Here is a 19224-nt window from a genome sequence, read left to right on the forward strand (position 1 = left end):
AGACCTGGAAAAAAAAAGAGCAAACGTACCAAAGTTTAGGAGATAAAAATGGGCCGAGGCTGCGAGGATTTGGTTCTTCTGGTCAAAGGAGGAACTTGGGCCCCAATGTAAAGTCTATAATCGGGCCCCTCACCTACAGTTACAATACTGGTGTCTTACGTGGAAGCGGGGCCTTTGGACCTGGAGAGGAACCAGCCCCTGGGTGCGACTGCTTTCTCTGCACCCTCTATGGCTACACTCCATTCTGATTTATTTCCTCCATACGAGCAGGGGTTATCCAAGGATAGTCATGAGATAAAAATCAGCCCCCTCAACTTCTATTGACCCTCTATTACAATGTGGCAGCGCTAGTTCTCCTCAGGATGACATCAAACACATCGACCTTAGTGGTGATGTGAGGGAATGTCAGTGATGATGTCATCAACCACCAAACCTCATCACTAAGGCCTGTGATTGGCTGAAGTGTTGATGACATCATTTCGAAGCACCACAACACGAGTCAGCGAGGAAAACCAGAGCGGCTGTAACAGAAGAGCGATGTGAGGAGAGTATGGCTGCTTCTATATGTTGGGACTAGTATATGTAGGACCTATTCACATGACAGGGGCAGAGAGCTAGGAAAGTCTATTTTTGGATCTGTCAAAACAGACAATGATAAAGCTCGTCCGTTTTTTTTGACAGATGTGAATAACAGGGCGGAGATTTAGTATTTTCTATATTTAGTGTTCCTTTAAATAAATTGTTGGTTGCCTTTACAATAACTTGTCATATTCATGTGTTATGAGACTGATAGATCAGACTGTGGTCAGGAATTTCTGGTTATTCCTGGTGAAATAGGAAGAAACTGAGAAATAACCCCAAGGTTAGGGGGTTGTTATTTAGGAAATGTCTTAAAGAGAACCTTTCATGTTCTCGGAGAGGGGTGGTATTATACACCACTAGAAAGTTTGATGCAGAACATTGTCGGTGCGTGCCCGGGTGCGGGAGGTATCGGTACAGTTAGCTTCAGCACCAGTGATGGCGGGTTCACACCTGCGCCCGGTCTCTGCTTTGTGGGTTTCCGTCTTCTGCCCGAGAAACTGGACAGGAGACGGAAACCCGGCAGTCAGTGCCCGCCTGTGAGCATCTTCTGGTCTCCGCAGCGAAACCATTATTTTTTTTAACCGAACAGAAAGTCCTGCATGTCTGACTTTGTGTCCGGTAAAAAAAAAACGGTTTCGCCGCGGAGAGCAGAAGACGCTCACGGGCGGACACTTTGCAAACCTATTCAAATGAATGGGTTTGAAAACTGAACGCCAGTTTCCGCCTCCTGTCCAGTTTCTCGGGCAGAAGACGGAAACCTGCAAAGCGGAGACCGGGCGCAGATGTGAACCCGCCCTGAGAAAGGCGGTCTTATGGCTTAGCATCATCGCTGGACTGTGAGGAATAGTACAAGGCTATGGGAGATTGCTGTCCGCCCCAGTGATAAGGCTAGGAAGTAAGGCCGCTTTTCTGACAGTGGAGAGATATCAGTACCGAAACTAATGGTACCTTTGGCACCGGGGCATATACTGGTAAAGCTGACAGTGCATTGAATTCAGTTCACTGTCAACTTTCTAGCGGTATATAATACTGCCCATCTCCGAGGACATGAAAAGTCCTCTTTAAGAAGGTGGTCTTAGATTATAAAACAAAAGTGTTTTTTTTTCCAGGAGAAGTGCCCCTCTTGCCCAGGTGTTCTGTGTTCGATAACAGCTCATCTCCATTCAGGTGACTACCGCAGAACCAGCTACAATCTGAAGACAAATGTGGTACTGTTAATATATTCTGAGGCTACACTACAGGTAATAGTCCCCGATAGGTAACAGTTCCTAACAGTGCCCCCCCCCCCCACAGGTAAGAGTGCCCTAACTGTCCTTCCCCATAAGTAATAGTGCCCTAATAATGTTTCCCCCATAGATATTAGCACTGCTATAATGTAATAATTCTCTCCCTCCCCATCCCACATACTGCCCAGGCCTCACGACTGAATTGTATACCGTATATACTCGAGTATAAGCCGACCCGAATATAAGACGAGGCCCCTAATTTTACCACAAAAAACTGGGAAAACTTATTGACTCGAGTATAAGCCGAGGGGGGAAATGCAGCAGGTACTGGAAATTTTCAAAAATTAAAATGGTTGGAGTTTTTGGGCGCAGTAGATGCTGGGGAAGGCGAGGGGGTGTTTTGGTTGTCTGTCTGACCCTTCCCTGAGCTTTCCCCCCACTTGGAATTCAGCCTGGCTGACTATAGGGTATCTGCAGTGCTCCTATTAACCCCTTTCCGACGGAACAGGAGCACTGCAGATCCCCTATATTCAGTAGACCGGGCACTGTCAGACACAGGGAGACCTAATGTGTTTGTGTCTCACAGTAATTTTCTTTTGTATGTATTCTAGAGAAAGGAGGGATTTAGAACTTTTATTTTTTATTTTTTTTAAAGCTTCTTTCTTTCTTTCCCACTATTTTATGGGAGATTCTGTACATTGATATTGTGGCCCCGAGGGGGGCTTTTTCAGCATAAGCACTGTGCTGAAAAATTCGGCTTATACTCGAGTATGGTACTTGCCTTCTCTTCCTGCACAGCCTGACATTGGGTGATGCAAAATTATACATTTTGATATTATTATTATTATTATTATTATTAATAATAAAAGAAGACATATAATACAACATGAGACATGGTTGAGGGATGCAACCCTAAAAAGACACAGAAATAAATAAGGTCAATTGTAAGTTTTGACAATTAAAGGGGCTCTCTGGCCGCAGCATGTGACAACTTGATTTTAAGATATACCAGCACTTTCTAATTCATGGGACCCCCACCAATCCTCTAAATGGCTCCTTCAAAATTTCTCTTTGTGTAACATCAAAGCTGCTCAGGCTCTGTATACACTGTCTATCTGTGGGGAAACTAGCCCGATACCCAGTCATTAGAAAGTGATGACCTATCCTATAGCCAGGATACCCCTATAAAAGGGTTTTCTTGGACTTTGATATTGATAGCCTGTTCTTAGAATTGGTCATTAATATGTGATCGGTGGTGGTCCAAGCAGTGGTGCTCATGAGCCCTATGCCGATGATGACGTCCATCGCTATTGTGAATGGGACTGAGATGCAATACCAATCACGGCCACTATGATATGTACGGTGCTCTGCTTGGTATTCACCTACAAGTTGCAGCCTCTTCACCCAGTGGATCCGTGTGGGTGCCAGGTGTCAGACTTCCCTAATCACATATGGATGACCTACCCTAAGGATAGGTTATCAATATATAAGTTCTGGAAAACCCCTTGAACAAACGGTACCTCTCAGTCTATACATAATTGCATACATCCTTGGAGTCCAAATGTAGCTGGAGCTTTAAAAGATTCCACCCCCAAAACAATGGTAGAGCACGAGGACGTGACGCTTCAGTGGGTCCACGATCAGATAGGCAAACGTCTGTTCATGAGGCTTGGGTGATGGATAGCATAATCCATTCTCATCCTGTATAGTAGATAATAGATCGCTATTGTTATCCGAGGTTATCACAAGGAACACAAAGCACGTATCAAGCTTCACAAAACACCTTTTATCTACCTGACATAGAAGTGAGGGTGGGAAAGAATAAATTGCATTTAATGTATCAAGATGTCGACTATTAAAGTCTAAATGTCCTTTCACTTTTTTTCTGGGTTAAGTGAACACTTTTGTAATATGCTTTATTATGCTATTTTATTTCCATAAGTAGAAAGCTCTAAAGTTCTCCCTAGCGATGCTAGATGGTTGTATCTCTAGATTTATATCCCTTTAGAAAAGTGCTGAAAATCACAGCTTTCACAGGTTACCAAGATTGCAGTTCTAGCTATAAGAAAACCAGAAATCACAGTCAGTAATGTGACTTCTATATGCAGCATTTACGGCTCGAAACACTCAGCTTTCATATGACACCAGAAGCCCTACTTGAAACTGCTATATGTATACTGACAACATATCAAGTCACATTCAAGGGCCTGTACCAAGAGGACAATACCTTTAAGGCTACAACTTCAATAGAGACTTACATAGGCTGACACTTTGAAGACAGATGAGATGATATTTATCTGCTTGGTCTCGGGATCCTTTTGAACACTAAAAAGAAAACAAAAATAGAAAAAATTCAGTTCAACATCACAAACCACAAAATAATTCTCATTCCCCGACCTTCGGTAACTTCCCAGATCCTATCAGGAGGGAGTAGTTAAAGGGAAAATCTCATATATTAAGTAAATGAAAGTATGGCATAAAAGTAAAAATATACAGACGAGAATTTTTTTTTTTTTTTTCCTTATTTTTATGTAGCTAGTTATTTTTTAAGAATTTCCCTGGGGGCAGCCATTTTGGAGGCAAACACCTTGCTATACTATCTGTATAGACAGCACAGCAGGTTTTTTGTGCGTTAAGTCGGCTGCAATATATAGGATTTATTGATCTGAAAAGTGTCCAAAGATTATTACAGTTTTTAGGAATTAATGTAGTACAATCAGAGGACGGGAAGTGACAGGGGATGAGTCCTATATGTATGTATAGTACCGTAGTCCTCTCTTATCTAGACTTCCATCCATGATAGAGCCATTAAAATCCTACGCTGACAATGAGATGGCTCTGCTGACCCTGTTTCGATCTGTACAGAAAAGCTGTATCATGCATGTTCTAGTAGCGTATGAAAGAACTGGAATATTTTTTCCATTTGGATAGTCAAATAAGGCCTATGACCAACACTAAAGGGGACTTTTCATCACCTTCACCAACTCGACCTCTTTTCATTCATTAATAGGGGCTGCTCCACTGATTCCTGATATACTAACTAGACTCTCTAATGTCAGACAGGAGCAGGAAAAGGGGGCGGTGAGTCCGAGCTCTTAGGGCGGGTTCACACCTGCGCCCGGTCTCTGCTTTGCAGGTTCCCGTCTTCTGCCCGAGAAACTGGATAGGAGATGGAAACCGGCAATCAGTTTTCAAACCCATTCATTTGAATGGGTTTGCAAAGTGTCCACCTGTGACCAATGTGAGCGTCTTGTGCCTCTCTGCGACGAAACCGTTTTTTTTAACCGGACACAAAGTTGGACATGCAGGACTTTGTGTCCGGTTAAAAAAAAGGTTTTGCCGCAGAGACCAGAAAACACTCACAGGCTAACACTGACTGCCGGGTTTCCGTCTACTGTCCAGGTTCTCGGGCAGAATATGGAAACCCACAAAGCAGAGACCAGGCGCAGGTGTGAACCCACCCTTACACTGTCTAAGACACACCCCCTTGTCTGCTTGCGCATGAAGCCGTCCACTTGTCTAGTTGGCATATTAGACCTCAAAACTAACTGTGATGATTGCTCAGGAATGGTGGGGGCTAGTGAAAAAATTTCAACGGCATTGAAACATGTAGAAGGGGTACCTAATAACGGATGCAAAGAAGGGGTGCTGGTGGAAAGTCCTCTTTAATTGATGTGGATGGTTCCAGCTATGGTATCTATTATATTGCTAGTATTATATTGCTAGTTTCCCCCAAAGTTTACTGGTTTCTACTTCTCCATCATGGGGTGAACAACAAAAGAAGGTTAATTATTTTGCCCAGTACCCATTCCCACCCACTGAGAGTGAATGCCAGAGGGGATTTGAAAGCCACCGTAAACATAGGATTATCAGAGGACAGAGGAGAAAATGAGGATCCACCAGCATCAGGGGTGGCTTTCCAAATCACTAGTGAAGATTGAAATGTAAAGATTGAGAGTTCTCAATAGTTGATAGCTATTTTAATGGCTAACAAAAAATGATGACATATTGCAAGCTTTTGGAACTGCTGCTAGGTTCCTTCATCAGGCGGGTATACTGAAGATTAGGAAGGAGATGTTCCTGACCAATGTAACAATGTTGGCTCCTCCACGCCATATTAGACATACATCTCAGAGCTAGAGATTGTGATGGACAAAATGTAAAGGAGGACTGGACTGCACGAAATGCTTTGTCATGGGGCGGATGTTATATACCATACTGTTACTCTTAGAAGTATACGTTGTATGTGTTACACAAATGCTCCAGGAGGATTCCACATACTATGACGGTCAGACCTGTTCATGCACTGTCTCCTGCCGAGTGAAGCATATTTCTTCCAGTGTGTAAAGTGTAAGAGTCTGCCTCAAGCCACAAGCTATATGGCTGCTTTCAAGATCACCTGCATGCACTCCTTACCTGTATTACTGACTATACGTGTATACATGAATGCAACATCCAATAATACATACCTGTACATGTAACCCTGGAGGGGAATGTATACAAGGCTTAGTTGTACTGAGACTGCATATGACAATTGGTAACCCTATGTAAAGGATGTGTTTGGTTTCCAGTCAATACTGAGCAATGTGTAATACTTTATTTCTCCTGCGGGAGTGCTGTTGGGGAATTAAACACTTGTTGCTAAGTTTCCACATATGCTCTGCAGCTGGTCACCCTAAACTCAGCACATTACCCTTTTAATGTCACTTATTAATCAAATATCTTGACATTTGAACCCAGCTCCGGAATAAGACGCGTGAAGAGGCCGTTCTTGAAGAAGATGGAGGCGTCGCTGGAGATTCTCTGGCAGCATTGGGGACGCCCCCAGTGCTGTTTTGAGCGCTGGGGACCGCCCCCAGTGCTGCGAGGGAAATAATTTGCATACAGATGAAAACTGGGATTTCTACCGTATGGCGGCGTGGAGAAGACATCTAAAGATAGGAGAAGAATAGCCTTTCTTAAGGCAATTTCTACGTGTGAACGAGAAAAAAAAATTGATTTTAATCAAGCTGCCCACTGTTTTCTCTTATAAATCACAAGCCCCATGCAGAACGGTGTCATATTTGAGCATCTGTGAGCAACGGGTAAAAAATAATTTGGTGAAAAACATTTATTGATATATTATTGATTACAGCACACTCATGAATGAACTGGAGCTGACTCCTTGAGTTCTATGGGAAAGTTTTCTACACATTTTCGGTGCAGGGAGAGATAAGATAAGCTGTGACATCATCAATGAATGTAATGATCTGTAAGTGGTGTTATCTATAGATTTGTTATCTTTTATTGTAATACTGTATGTGATGGAAATGACTACGGCAAAGAAAACCCTTACAGAACAGGCAAGTGTCAGTCTATTATTAGACTTAGTGGCCAGAGTAGAAATTGCAGGATATAGGACTTATTTTTAAATATAAATACAGTAACTTCATAGAAAAGATTAAAAAAATATAAAAAAATTAAAACTATATAATAAAAATATATAATAAAAATATGATCGAAAAGTAGTTAAAAATGTTTTTATTTTTTTTTTTTAAATAAGAGAAAGATTTGTCCATGGGCTATAACTGCTATTAGTTTTCAACCCTATTCACTTCAAATGGTATGACCTACAATGCCAGACACGGTCCATGGACATACTTGATGGTTTCTGAGGAAAAACAGGCAATTTTTTTTTGTTCTAAGTAGTTACACAAACCTTTTCATTTTGCACTATTTCCAAAAAAAATAAGCAGTCTGCATAGGGGTTTAAATAAAAATGCCAGGAAACATAAAGGGGAGGTTGGAATATCTCCGAGACCACTTTGCAAAAGGAAGTCGGGCTTGTGATCACTTGATCGCAGTGGGTCTGGCGTCTGAATCACTGCTCGATCTTGTGACCTCCATCTATTTCACCTCCAGAGACGGTTTTATTTTTAGTTCTATTTCAGTGAATTTCTTCTTTTGTGCCCCGTGGGTATATACTGCTGTGTACTGGACCCCTGCGGGTTGGAAGAAACTCGCCCCTGATATCCTGATGGCCCTGGGGCTGCAAAATGTCATTCACACAGTTAGTCATATCTATTGGACTAACATGGTGACGGTGCTACAGAAACTCATGCAGGTGGAGGACTCTCTAACCGTCACTGGGCACAGTAGGCCTATGCCTATAGGCAGCAAAGCTTAAAGGGGCGGCTAATTCCCTACAGTGCATGCATGCCATATTTACCGACACGTGCTATGAAAGCAATACTGTAGGTAGCACTGAGATGGGATGTGCTTGCGTGGTAGTAAAATTATTTCCTGCACCCTTTTGACCTGCCTCTAGCCTAGAAACAAGATGACATACGCTTGAGAATCAAGGTATACAGGTTCTGTGTGGTATCCTGTTGCACATTGCCCACAGATGTTACAGCTGGGCCTGTAGCTCCTTCACACCAACATATTGGGCAGGACAAGAAAGTGTTGTAATCTCGTGGAAACATTGATGGGAGACCCTTAACGTGTGTGGGCGAGCATTATCCTGCTGAAAGTTGGAAACTCAGCTATGAGAGGCAACAAGTGGCCGCAGGATGTCCTGACCAGATCACTGAGCTTTTAGTGTCCCTCATATCACTAGTAGGGGTGACCAACTGTCCCCAGGTTATCACACCAGCAGCTGGGAATGTGTGTTACTCCACATAAACAGTAAGTTCACACGGGGTTTTTTGGACTGGAAACTGAGGCGAAAATACGAAATACGGGTAGCTGCGACTGGATGCCGGTGCAGTCACGCACTCCGCTCCGGATTAGGCCCAAATGAATGGTCCTAGTCAGGAGGAGGGAGTGTCTTCCGGCGGAAATCACGAGGCGAAATCCACCTGAAAGAATGAGCATCTTGCTTCTTTTTCGGGAGACGGAACGAACCAGCTCCCGGAAAAAAGAACTGATCGGCTCCCACTGATTTCAATGGAAGCCGTCCTTTTGGTCAGGATTTTGAGGCGGACATGGCCTCAAAATCTTGATCAAAAAACTCTGTGTGAACTTACCCAAAGGCAGGATTGAACTGCTCACCCGAGGCCTCCATATTCAGACCTGACCAACATTGGATCCCGAACAGAGCTCCAAAGAGGATATGGTTCCCATCCCGTCCACTGCAAACACAGGTGGCGGCAGCTGGCAGGATGCGTAATTGTCACCAGGACACCACATTTCCTTCTGCTAAGTGCCTGGAAATATAATGGACCGAAACAGGGGGTGTAATAAAGCTGCCCCCTATGTCTGGATGGTGGAGAAGGAAACGGTGGGAGCTGCTGATGTCTGTCGGTGGATCAAACAATCCTCTCTACTGGTGGTCCGCCATTCCTCTAATGTGTCGAGCAGCTTATATTTAGACTTCATGGTTTGCACCAGCTCATTGACTGTGTATCGCTGTTCCCAATGGACGGGATTTCATTATATCCTCCTATATTTATTGCGAATTTACATAAATAGAAGAAAAAAAAAAAATCGAAATGCCATCCATGCATGAAACCGGACACAGAGCGCTGTTTTTCTTCCCCGCTAGCCTTTAATATGCCTAACAAGCTGTTGTTACAAGGGTCTGTGAGTAAATCATCCTGACAGCACGGTTGGGTTCACGTCAGTACCACTCTGGAGATGAAGGTGCCCATAGGAATATAATGAGCAGCACATGTGGAATTCTCCGAGTACAGACACTCCACAACCTCCACTTGTGCACCAGTAATGAGAAAAGTCCAATAACAATCCCTACCAAAACATCGCCCCTCAATACTTCCCTGCCACTCAAAACGGAAGAAAAGGCTTTTATGGGAAATAAAGATTATGTGAGGCCGCTGTGAGCGCAGGAGATTACGGAGGGGCAGAGCGAACACCTTCGCTTCTGCTGCTGAAACAAAAGGGGGCAAATTTAGATTCCAATGGAAAGTCTCAACGGTTACAAAGAGCAGGCAAAGGGAAATCAGAATTAGATTTGTAATGATTATTTGAATATGGTCTACAGCTCCTATACCGGGCCAATTTGTGGTCCAGGACCAGACACATTTTAGGTTTTTTTGTATGTGCGGTTTTGAGGGCTGTAACATTTTTCTCACGTCTCATTCAACTAATTTTTGCATCTTTTTTCGGGGACACGTAGAGCTTTATTTTTATGTTTTTTTTTTAATTATTTTCAAATGTGTTTTAATTATTTTATATCTGGGAAAATAAAAAGAAAATAGGAGACAATAGGACACAATAATTGTGTCCAGTGGCGTAACTAGGAATGGCGGGGCCCCGTGGCGAACCTTTGACATGGCCCCCCCCCCCCCCCCCCGACCAACGCCGAAAACCCCGCACGACCCCACCCCCCGCATTCCTACGCACACTATTACGCTCCATAGTGGCCCCTGCACACATTATTATACCCCATAGTGGCCCCTGCACACATTATTATACCCCATAGTGGCCCCTGCACACATTATTATACCCCATAGTGGCCCCTGCACACATTATTATACCCCATAGTGGCCCCTGCACACATTATTATCCCCCATAGTGGCCCCTGCACACAGTATTATCCCCCATAGTGGCCCCTGCACACAGTATTATCCCCCATAGTGGCCCCTGCACACAGTATTATCCCCCATAGTGGCCCCTGCACACAGTATTATCCCCCATAGTGGCCCCTGCACACAGTATTATCCCCCATAGTGGCCCCTGCACACAGTATTATCCCCCATAGTGGCCCCTGCACACAGTATTATCCCCCATAGTGGCCCCTGCACACAGTATTATCCCCCATAGTGGCCCCTGCACACAGTATTATCCCCCATAGTGGCCCCTGCACACATTATTATACCCCATAGTGGCCCCTGCACACACTATTATGCCCCGTTGTGGACACCCATTAACAATTATTATACTCTGGGGTCTTTTCAGACCCCAGAGTATAATAATCGGAGACCCAGGGGAAGAACAACATAAAAAAAAAAAAAAAAAACCACTGTAACTTACCTGTCTCCCGACTCCCCGCTGGCGGCCATCTTCAATGACGTCAGGGACGTCATGTGACCGGGAGCCTGCGTCGCGACGCATAAGGACGCAGGCCCCGATCATGTGACGTCTGAGACGTCACACAAGTAGGCCGAAGCCTGCGCGGAGCCTGGAGAGGTAAGTAACACAGTTTTTTATGTTCAGTTACCTCTCCTGCACTTCCGATCATTATACTCGGGGGTCCGAAAAGACCCCCGAGTATAATAGTGCTTGTGGGGCCCGCAGTGTCACTTACCGATCCCGGCCCCTGCCAGGATCGGTAAGTATATAGGGCCCGTTAGCGGCTGGCGTAACTCCAGCCGGTAACGGCCTATTAAAAAAAAAAAAAAAAACGCAGCGGTAGCGGCTGCCACTGGGCCCCCTAATGTCCCGGGCCCTGTGGCAGCTGCTACTGCTGCTACCACGGTAGTTACGCCACTGATTGTGTCTGGTTTTCACTTTTTAAAATTTTTTTATTTAATAACACAAAGTGCTGCTGAAAAACTTTATAAAATAGTTTTTCCTCTCCGTTGCGGTAATTTTTAGTTTGTATGGTGTCGTCAGGGGTGGGGCTGTAACCTTTAATAATAGCGTTTTATTGGCGTTTTATTTTATTTATTTTTTTCATTACTTATTTTAGAATTAATTTATTTACATTTTTTTAAAACTTTTTTTATTACGGTAATTTTTTTTTTTTTTTATAGATTGTGTCCCCATAAGGTCATAAGAGACCTTTGGGGACATCTGATCACTTTTTTTTGTTGTGTTGGAGGCCGATTTCCCCTGAAACTGGGGCTGGTACATTTAGCCTCCTGCATGGTAGTATACATCTTATAGAGCTGATCTGGATCTTATAGGACCCAACAGCTCTTAGAAGACACTGAGCCAGGTGGATCACGTGTCCGCCAGGTCACAGGGCGGTCCCATCATGGCGGCGCGCATAGCTGTGTATACAGCACTCATTGCACACTGTATACCGAGAGATCGAGAAGGCAGGGAAGGTAATAAACCTTTCCTGCCTTCTCTCTGGGAGCTCCAGATGAAGTTACAGCTGGCTCCCAGTATCTGCGGCTGCACGATCTTGTACCTGCACATCCTGTCAGAACAAGGCAACCGCTTTCCGGATGTTTATCGTCTATGGGCAGGTGTGCGTTTTGAGTATTTCTGTATGATGTCCACTCATTTGGATGTAGAAAAAAGTTGGACTTACATCTCCAAAAAATAAGGATATCAGATAGACAATAACTAGAGTTGATTCGAATACTAGATTCTAATACCTCGCTCCACAGGAATGCATGTTAGCGGCCGGCGCTTAACCCCTTGGTGCTCGGCCGCTTCCATGCATTCCTATGGGAACGAGGTATTCGAAACTAGAGTTTTGAATACTATTCGCTCATCTCTAACAATAACCAAGCCTTTTTTTTTTTTTTTAAATTGAGGTCTATGGAAGGTGGACACAAACAGGTTACCAATGGTCAGTAATCTGTTTGTGTCCGTTTTGCATAGCTCTGTGCATGCTCAGAATGAAGAAGGGGGGAAAAAAAAACAAGAAACGATTTGCCAAAAACGGACACAGTTTTTTGAGCCAAGGTTACAAAAGAATTTCTGCAGCACTCAAGGTTCCTAAGAGCACCGTCGTCTCCATAATCCTTAAATGGAAGAAGTTTGGGACGACCAGAACTCTTCCTAGAACTGGCCGTCCAGCCAAACTGAGCAATCGTGGGAGAAGTGCCTCAGTGAGAGAGGTAAAGAAGAACCCAAAGATCACTGCGGCCGAGCTCCAGAGATTCAGTAGGGAGATGGAAGAAAGTTCCACAAAGTCACCGATCACTGCAGCCCTCCACCAGCCGGGGCTTTATGGCAGAGTGGCCTGAAGGAGGCTTCTCCTCAGTGCAAGACATATGAAAGCCCAGATAGAGTTTGCCAAAAAATACATGATGGACTCCCAGACTATGGGAAGTAAAATTCTCTGGTCTGATGAGATGAAGATTGAACTTTTTGGCATTAGTTATAAGCGGTACGTGTGGAGAAAACCAGGCACTGCTCATCACTTGCCCGATACAATCCCAACAGTGAAACATGGTGGTGGCAGCGTCATGCTATGGGGGTGTCTCTGTCAGCTAAAGGACAGGACGGCTGGTTGCAATTGAAGGAAAGAGGAATGCGGCCAAGTACAGAGATATCCTGGAAGAAAACCTCTCCCAGAGTGCTCGGGACCTCAGACTGGGCCAAAGGTTCACCTTCCAACAAGACAATGGCCCTAAGCACACTGCTAAAATACCAAAGGAGCGGCTTCAGAACAACTCTGTGACCATTCTTGAGCCCTGACCTCAACCCAACTGAGCATCTCTGGAGAGACCTTAAAATGGCGACCACCAACGAAGATGGAGGTGGCGCTGGACGCCCCCAGTGCTGTTTGAGCGCTGAGGACCGCCCCCAGTGCTGCGAGAGAACTCATTTGTATACCGACGAAAACCGGGATTTCTACCAAAGGGCGGCGCAGAGAAGACATCTAAAGGTAGGAGAAGAATATCCTTTTTTAAGGCTATTCCTACATGTGATCAACACAAAATTTGATTTTAATGGTAGAATCCCTTTAACCTTCAATCTTGCTGCCATAGCAATCATCATTATTGGCAGCATGACATGTGCCCCATGTTGACAACAACAATGACCCTTCACACTGACAGCGAGGATTGTAATGATGGATTCTCAAGATTTTTGAAGACCACTTCCCCATCTTGAGTTGCGCTGTCAACATAAACTAAATGGTAGTAGGTATATATTTACCATGAAGGGCATAACAAGACCAAAATACCCCTGTATGAGGAAAACCCCTTTAAGATCAGGGTTAGAGAAGCTGACAGGTAATGGGAGTGTCAGAAGAGGAATGTTACAGAAGTCTCCGCTCTATTGTTCCCGTCTATGAGCTAAAACCAAAGTACTGTCAGTGTACGGGAGACTGACACAATGTGATTGATGACTATTGATGGTAAATAAAGCCCCATTTAATATTACTTTTACCTCTGGCGCCTTATTTCCTCCTCCGTACGTGTGATCTCGAACCCAACCCTACAAGGACTCTCAAGTTTGCAGTGAAGGACCACTCCAGTATGAAATCCATGACTGTCCAGGTGAATAGGTTTCACTTGCTGAGTCACCATGTCATATCTAGACACGGGCCCATCGGCTAAACCTGCCCGTCCTCCTGACAATGTGCTTGAAGGCTGACGGAAGACATATATTATATAAAAACCTTATTAAAGGGGTTGTCCGGGCAAAATTTTATATTTTAAACAGGCTGCGGGAGGTGAAAAAAAAAACAAAAAAACAAAATCACACTCACCTTTTACCCGGTTCCTTGGTGCCTCCCAGCGCAGTTTGATCCTGCCAGTCCACTGTTGTCATCCGGCGAAGTCCCCACGTCCCCCCAGGACGTTACAGACGGCGCGGGGTTTCATTTCTAGGAGACGAGAAAGCGGTGCACCGAGGACAGCAATGATTTTTTTTTTTTTCTTTAAATTTTCACCTCCCCCGGGATATTTAAAATATAAATTTTTTGTCCGGACCGTCTCGTTAATAAGGTTTTTATATACCAGACCAATGATATGATTTATGATGTCTTTCCTCATTTACCATTCATAAGGGCTGTGGAGTTGGAGTTGGGGAATCATAGCTGAAATTGGGGCCAATTTTGGGTGGAGATGGAACTAGGTGCTTACTCCAACTCTTCAAAATAAAATGATTAATTACCTTGAATTATATTATACAATTATAAATATGATAGAATTATTATACAGTTTGATGCATATACTGTGATAGGAATTCAGGCACTAACTTCTTTGTGAATTAGAGGGTCTCGACTGCTTCTTGTCTGACGGCCATTATTGAAGTTGTTGGAGTTGGGCTGTGGATAAATAAAGGAGGCCATACTGACTCCATTGCCCTGCCTATGACCAAACCGCTGCATACACCGTGAGAGTACCTATATATGTTCCACATACCACCAAAATTGGCTTGTGACATACCCATTCTGAGGGACTTCGAATGAAGCCAGGAGGGGGACTGGTCATCATGATTCCTCCAGAGATTGGCTCCACCCCTGTGACTCTACAGACATGGGAATACAGGACGGACTTTATCAACCTATCTATGTCAGATGAGTAATAATGTGGTGCGCAGTGGCATAACTAAAGTCTTCTGGGCCCGGGTGCAATCTTTTGTCCGGGGCCTCCTACCTCATCATTTCAACTGTAGTGATGTTTAGGGGTGCTAAGGAGTTTAATCCACCTTAGTGTGGTTCGGGTAATCTGTGGGTCTCCTTGGCTTATGGACCAGATTCAAGATGCAATCCAGATACTGATGCCAGTGCTTATGGGCCCCGGCTCGATTGCACCTTCTGCAGCCTCTCAGGTTATGCCCCTGGTGGTTCGCCAATAATGCACGGCCCTTTCTTGCACCAATGATAAGCAACAAATACCCAACATATTTGTTATAACTCAATCCGGAACGCTAGCTTGAGTTATATGGGAAATCTTCACCAGTTTCGGACTCTCGTAGATTTCCATTCTGGCACAGAAGATTGTACCCGGTTTATTAAGTCGCCAAAGACTTTTGATAATTGAGACTTGCCTTGTGCCAGTTGGGGTCTTTATTAAATTACCCCCATAGCGTTTTTGGTATGATGTCAAACCTCCCAAACGGTAAAAGAAAAATCATGGCAATTGTTACTGTCCTGGATAGCAGGTTAGTGACAGTTTGGGGGCCTAGTTCATCGTGGCAGGTGAATTGTCTTATGGACGGAAGAGAAGACATTCCAGGGAATAGGTGCAACACAGGAGAAGTCTTTAATAGGTAGTTATCATGGATGAAGACAGAAGTCATCCTGGGCAGACTGAAGAGCGAGGATAGGCACATAAGGAGAGATTGGGGAATACAGAGATAGGATCAAATACCAAGGCTCAATCCATTTTGTAGGGAAAGTGTGTAAATCAACAATGCCCACCTCTCATATTGTATTAGGAAATTGAGTGTGACACATACCCACCTCTATTACATTACACAGGAGATGCCCAGTGTATAGCCCATATAACATACCAAGTCCAAGCAGGGCCCAAAAACACACTGGTCTGCTGCACATAGGTCGCTGTAGAATACTTTCCCACAGTATAAAAGTGTTTCCACTTGCTATACGCTGATATTCTGCAGAGTAAGGAATAGCATTGTGTGTAAATCAGGCCTGTGCTAGTGCAGGGTGTGTAAGTGAGCAATAAGAAGTGAATCGAAAGTACATGGCAGGTGCATCTGCCCTAGTTTTGTTTTGTTTTTCTTCCATGAGAGCCAAAGGAGAGTCTTTCTCACGCCCACTAACAACACATGTACAAGCAAAGAGATGGGAGGAAACGGCCCAAAAGTGCACATTGCAGGAAAAAGGAGATGTAATAACTGGGACTGAGAAATCCTCCCTTGTAGAAATAAACTGGTGGAAAACCTAAGTAATGTAAGAATTAGCCGACAGCTAGACAGTCACTTGACTCGCTCACACACATGCACACTCAGCTCAACAAAGTGGTGCAGGTATCCTGAATGGAGACAGAGGTAAAAGACTGCAAAGCACCTATACTGGTGGCCTATACTACAGTCACATCTGCGCTCTATTTTTATCTACCCATGTATTCATCTATCTAATATATCTATCTACCTACCCATCCAATGTCTGTCTGTCTAATATCTACCTATGTATCCATGTACCTATGTATCTTTCTATTGTACTGTATGTAATATTCTCTGTATCCATCTATTGTATCTAATAGATACGATAAAAAGATACAATAGATATAATTAAATAATAGATTCATAGCAGATATTAGAGATGATAGATAGATATGAGATAGATAGATAGATAGATAGATAGATAGATAGATAGATAGATAGATAGATATTATTCGGAGCAGATAGATAGATAGATAGGCGATAGATAGATAGATAGATAGATAGATATCTGCAAGTACCTCCTCCATGTCCACCGCAGCACCTCCAACATGGCCTGCAGGGCAGAGCTAGGCAGACTCCCCCTATGGCTCACCATGCAGAAGAGGGCGCTATCATTCTGGACTCATATACAGGGCAGCAGTCCTGGCTCTTACCACCAACAAGCCTGGCTGAGCCACAGAGCCCCGAGAAAAACCTGATACCCCCCAACCAAGCATCAGCCATCTGCCAAGCCAAAACCCCCAACATGCCCTGAACAAGGCTCAAATAAAAAAAGTAATTGAGAGAGACAGAGAGCGGTACATCAAGGAATGGAGAAGCACAATAAATAACTCCAAGAAACTCACCGTGTACCAGTCATTGCAAAGAGACTACACCATGGCCACCTACCTGGAGAGAATACGCCACCCCAAACACAGACAGACCCTGAGCCGGTACAGACTGAGATAGAGATAGAGACGGGGCGACACAGGCAGACGTACAAGCCACGGGAGAACAGACTGTGCCAACACTGTGACCAGGGGCCCTAGAAGACGAGACCCACTTCCTGCTACACTGCACCAAATACTCAGCTGTGAGGGCCGTCTACTACCAAAGACTCTCTGCCCACATCCCAGACTTCATATCTGCAGACGAGAAGAGGAAACTCTACATCCTACTGGGAGAGGAGGAGACCACTATGGAGATCGCTGCCCAATACGTGTCCAGCTGTCACCAAACAAGAGGAAGATGAGACTTCACGGACTGTTATATTTATCCCAATACACCCACCCCACCCCACCAAACCCCCACCTCCCCATATAGCAGTCACCAACTAAGAGGAAGATGAGACTCCATGGACTGTTATACCCCAAATCAACCACCTCACCCCCCCATAGATTTGATAGATAGATAGATAGATAGATAGATAGATAGATAGAGGATAGATAGAATAGAAATCTATTGTATGTAATATCAACTGCAACTAATATCCACTGTATCTATCAATTGTAGCTAATCTATTGTATTGTATCTATTTCTAAATATATATTGTATCTTTCTATTGTATCTAATTATTGTAACTATCCTTTTATATCTCCTGTCTATCTATCCCTCTATCTATCTATCTATCTATCTATCTATCTATCTATCTATCTATCTGACCACTGCAGGTCCCCCCCCACATACAGCTGCTGGGATGGTATGGTAACCCCTGGGTACAGCCCAGTACAGAGTAACTGTGTATTTCAGACCTTGTGTTATTATTACACACCAGGACATATGCGGACATATAAAATACTGAATCCAACGGTAAATGTAATTGTATACACATAAAGAAATGCTGGAACTCCACATCTCCTTAGATCCCTGGCCTGAATAAAGCAATGATGAAAGTGCTAGTTATGGCTGACGTTCCTGCTCATTACATGAGGCTGGAGTTTAGGTTTTGGCTGATGTGTCTGTTATTTGCCCCCCTGCCTATATAAACATGATATGGTGGTCTAGGGCCGGGACAGTGGAGCAGGCTTGCAGTTTCTGGAGGCTTATGGAGCCCAGATGCTGCACAAGTCTGGGAAAATTTCTCTGTGAATGGAAGCTATTATGTGTGAATGTGTCCAGGGCCGGCCTGATAGAATAGAGCACACACAAGCCTCGCACCGCTCGTTTCCTTTTCCTCTTTTATTAACGTTTGGAGAGCGGATGATGAAAGTGAACGGACACCAGGTCGATTTTTTTTTGCTCCTATTTTCCAGCATTACAGTAACTTACCCCATTCTGGTTCACTCGGAGGGCATGTTTGGCATAGTCACCCCCACATGGCGTTCTGCTCCAACTTGTTTTCTTTGCTTAATAATTTCTAACATTACCCCGCTTCCAAAAACTATATTAGAGGAAAAATAAACACAGCGGTGCGAGGCTGGAACCGATCACCTATAGAGAGATGATAGAAACGGGGTGTGGTCACATGACTTAGACAAAGACCCCATTCTATGGAGTTTCTGCTCATTTAGGACTTTAATTAGCTAAATTGTCCTCATTAAGGACCCGCCTTCTCCCGCTTGTCCCCATCTGTTTCCCGTTCTGCTGATTTATTAAAGGGCAGTCGTGAAATTGCTCCTTGTGAACTGCAAACTTTTCCTTCTGTAAAAGTTTATTGTTAATAAAAGAAAGCCCTGCCGATTCTGTAACGTGTCGATGTAAAGCATGTGGCGGCGGAACGCACCAAGCTCAGGATGGCAGCTTTCAAAAAGAAACTTTATCGGTTTATTAACTAAGATAAAAAAAATTATTTTTTTAATTCTTTACTTGTGTTTTGTTTTTTTATAATCTTGATTTTGCCCAACCACTATAACAATGTGCGTGTAAGGTCTGGCGGCATTACACGGGGGTGATGGGGACGTAAAGACTGACATTATGTGCCTCCTTATAGAAGGAGTGCTGGAGCAAAGTGCAC

At 44.0% G+C, this 19224-nt stretch overlaps 1 protein-coding gene across 1 annotated transcript in view; it reads right to left on the minus strand.

Annotated features, from left to right (window-relative positions):
* Positions 1-3100: 3100 nt before the first annotated feature.
* Positions 3101-19224, minus strand: part of CFAP300 (cilia and flagella associated protein 300) — a 43258-nt gene continuing 27134 nt past the window's right edge. Inside the window, exons 6-7 of the mRNA XM_075266149.1 lie at positions 4067-4133; positions 3101-3509 (exon numbers count right to left, since the gene is read on the minus strand). Of these exons, the coding sequence (XP_075122250.1) occupies positions 3384-3509; positions 4067-4133 (193 nt within the window). The 3' untranslated portion in view covers positions 3101-3383. The remainder of the gene's footprint in view (positions 3510-4066; positions 4134-19224) is intronic.

The sequence above is a fragment of the Leptodactylus fuscus genome, chromosome 2 (assembly GCF_031893055.1).
Source record: "Leptodactylus fuscus isolate aLepFus1 chromosome 2, aLepFus1.hap2, whole genome shotgun sequence".
In the NCBI taxonomy this organism is placed as follows: domain Eukaryota; kingdom Metazoa; phylum Chordata; class Amphibia; order Anura; family Leptodactylidae; genus Leptodactylus; species Leptodactylus fuscus.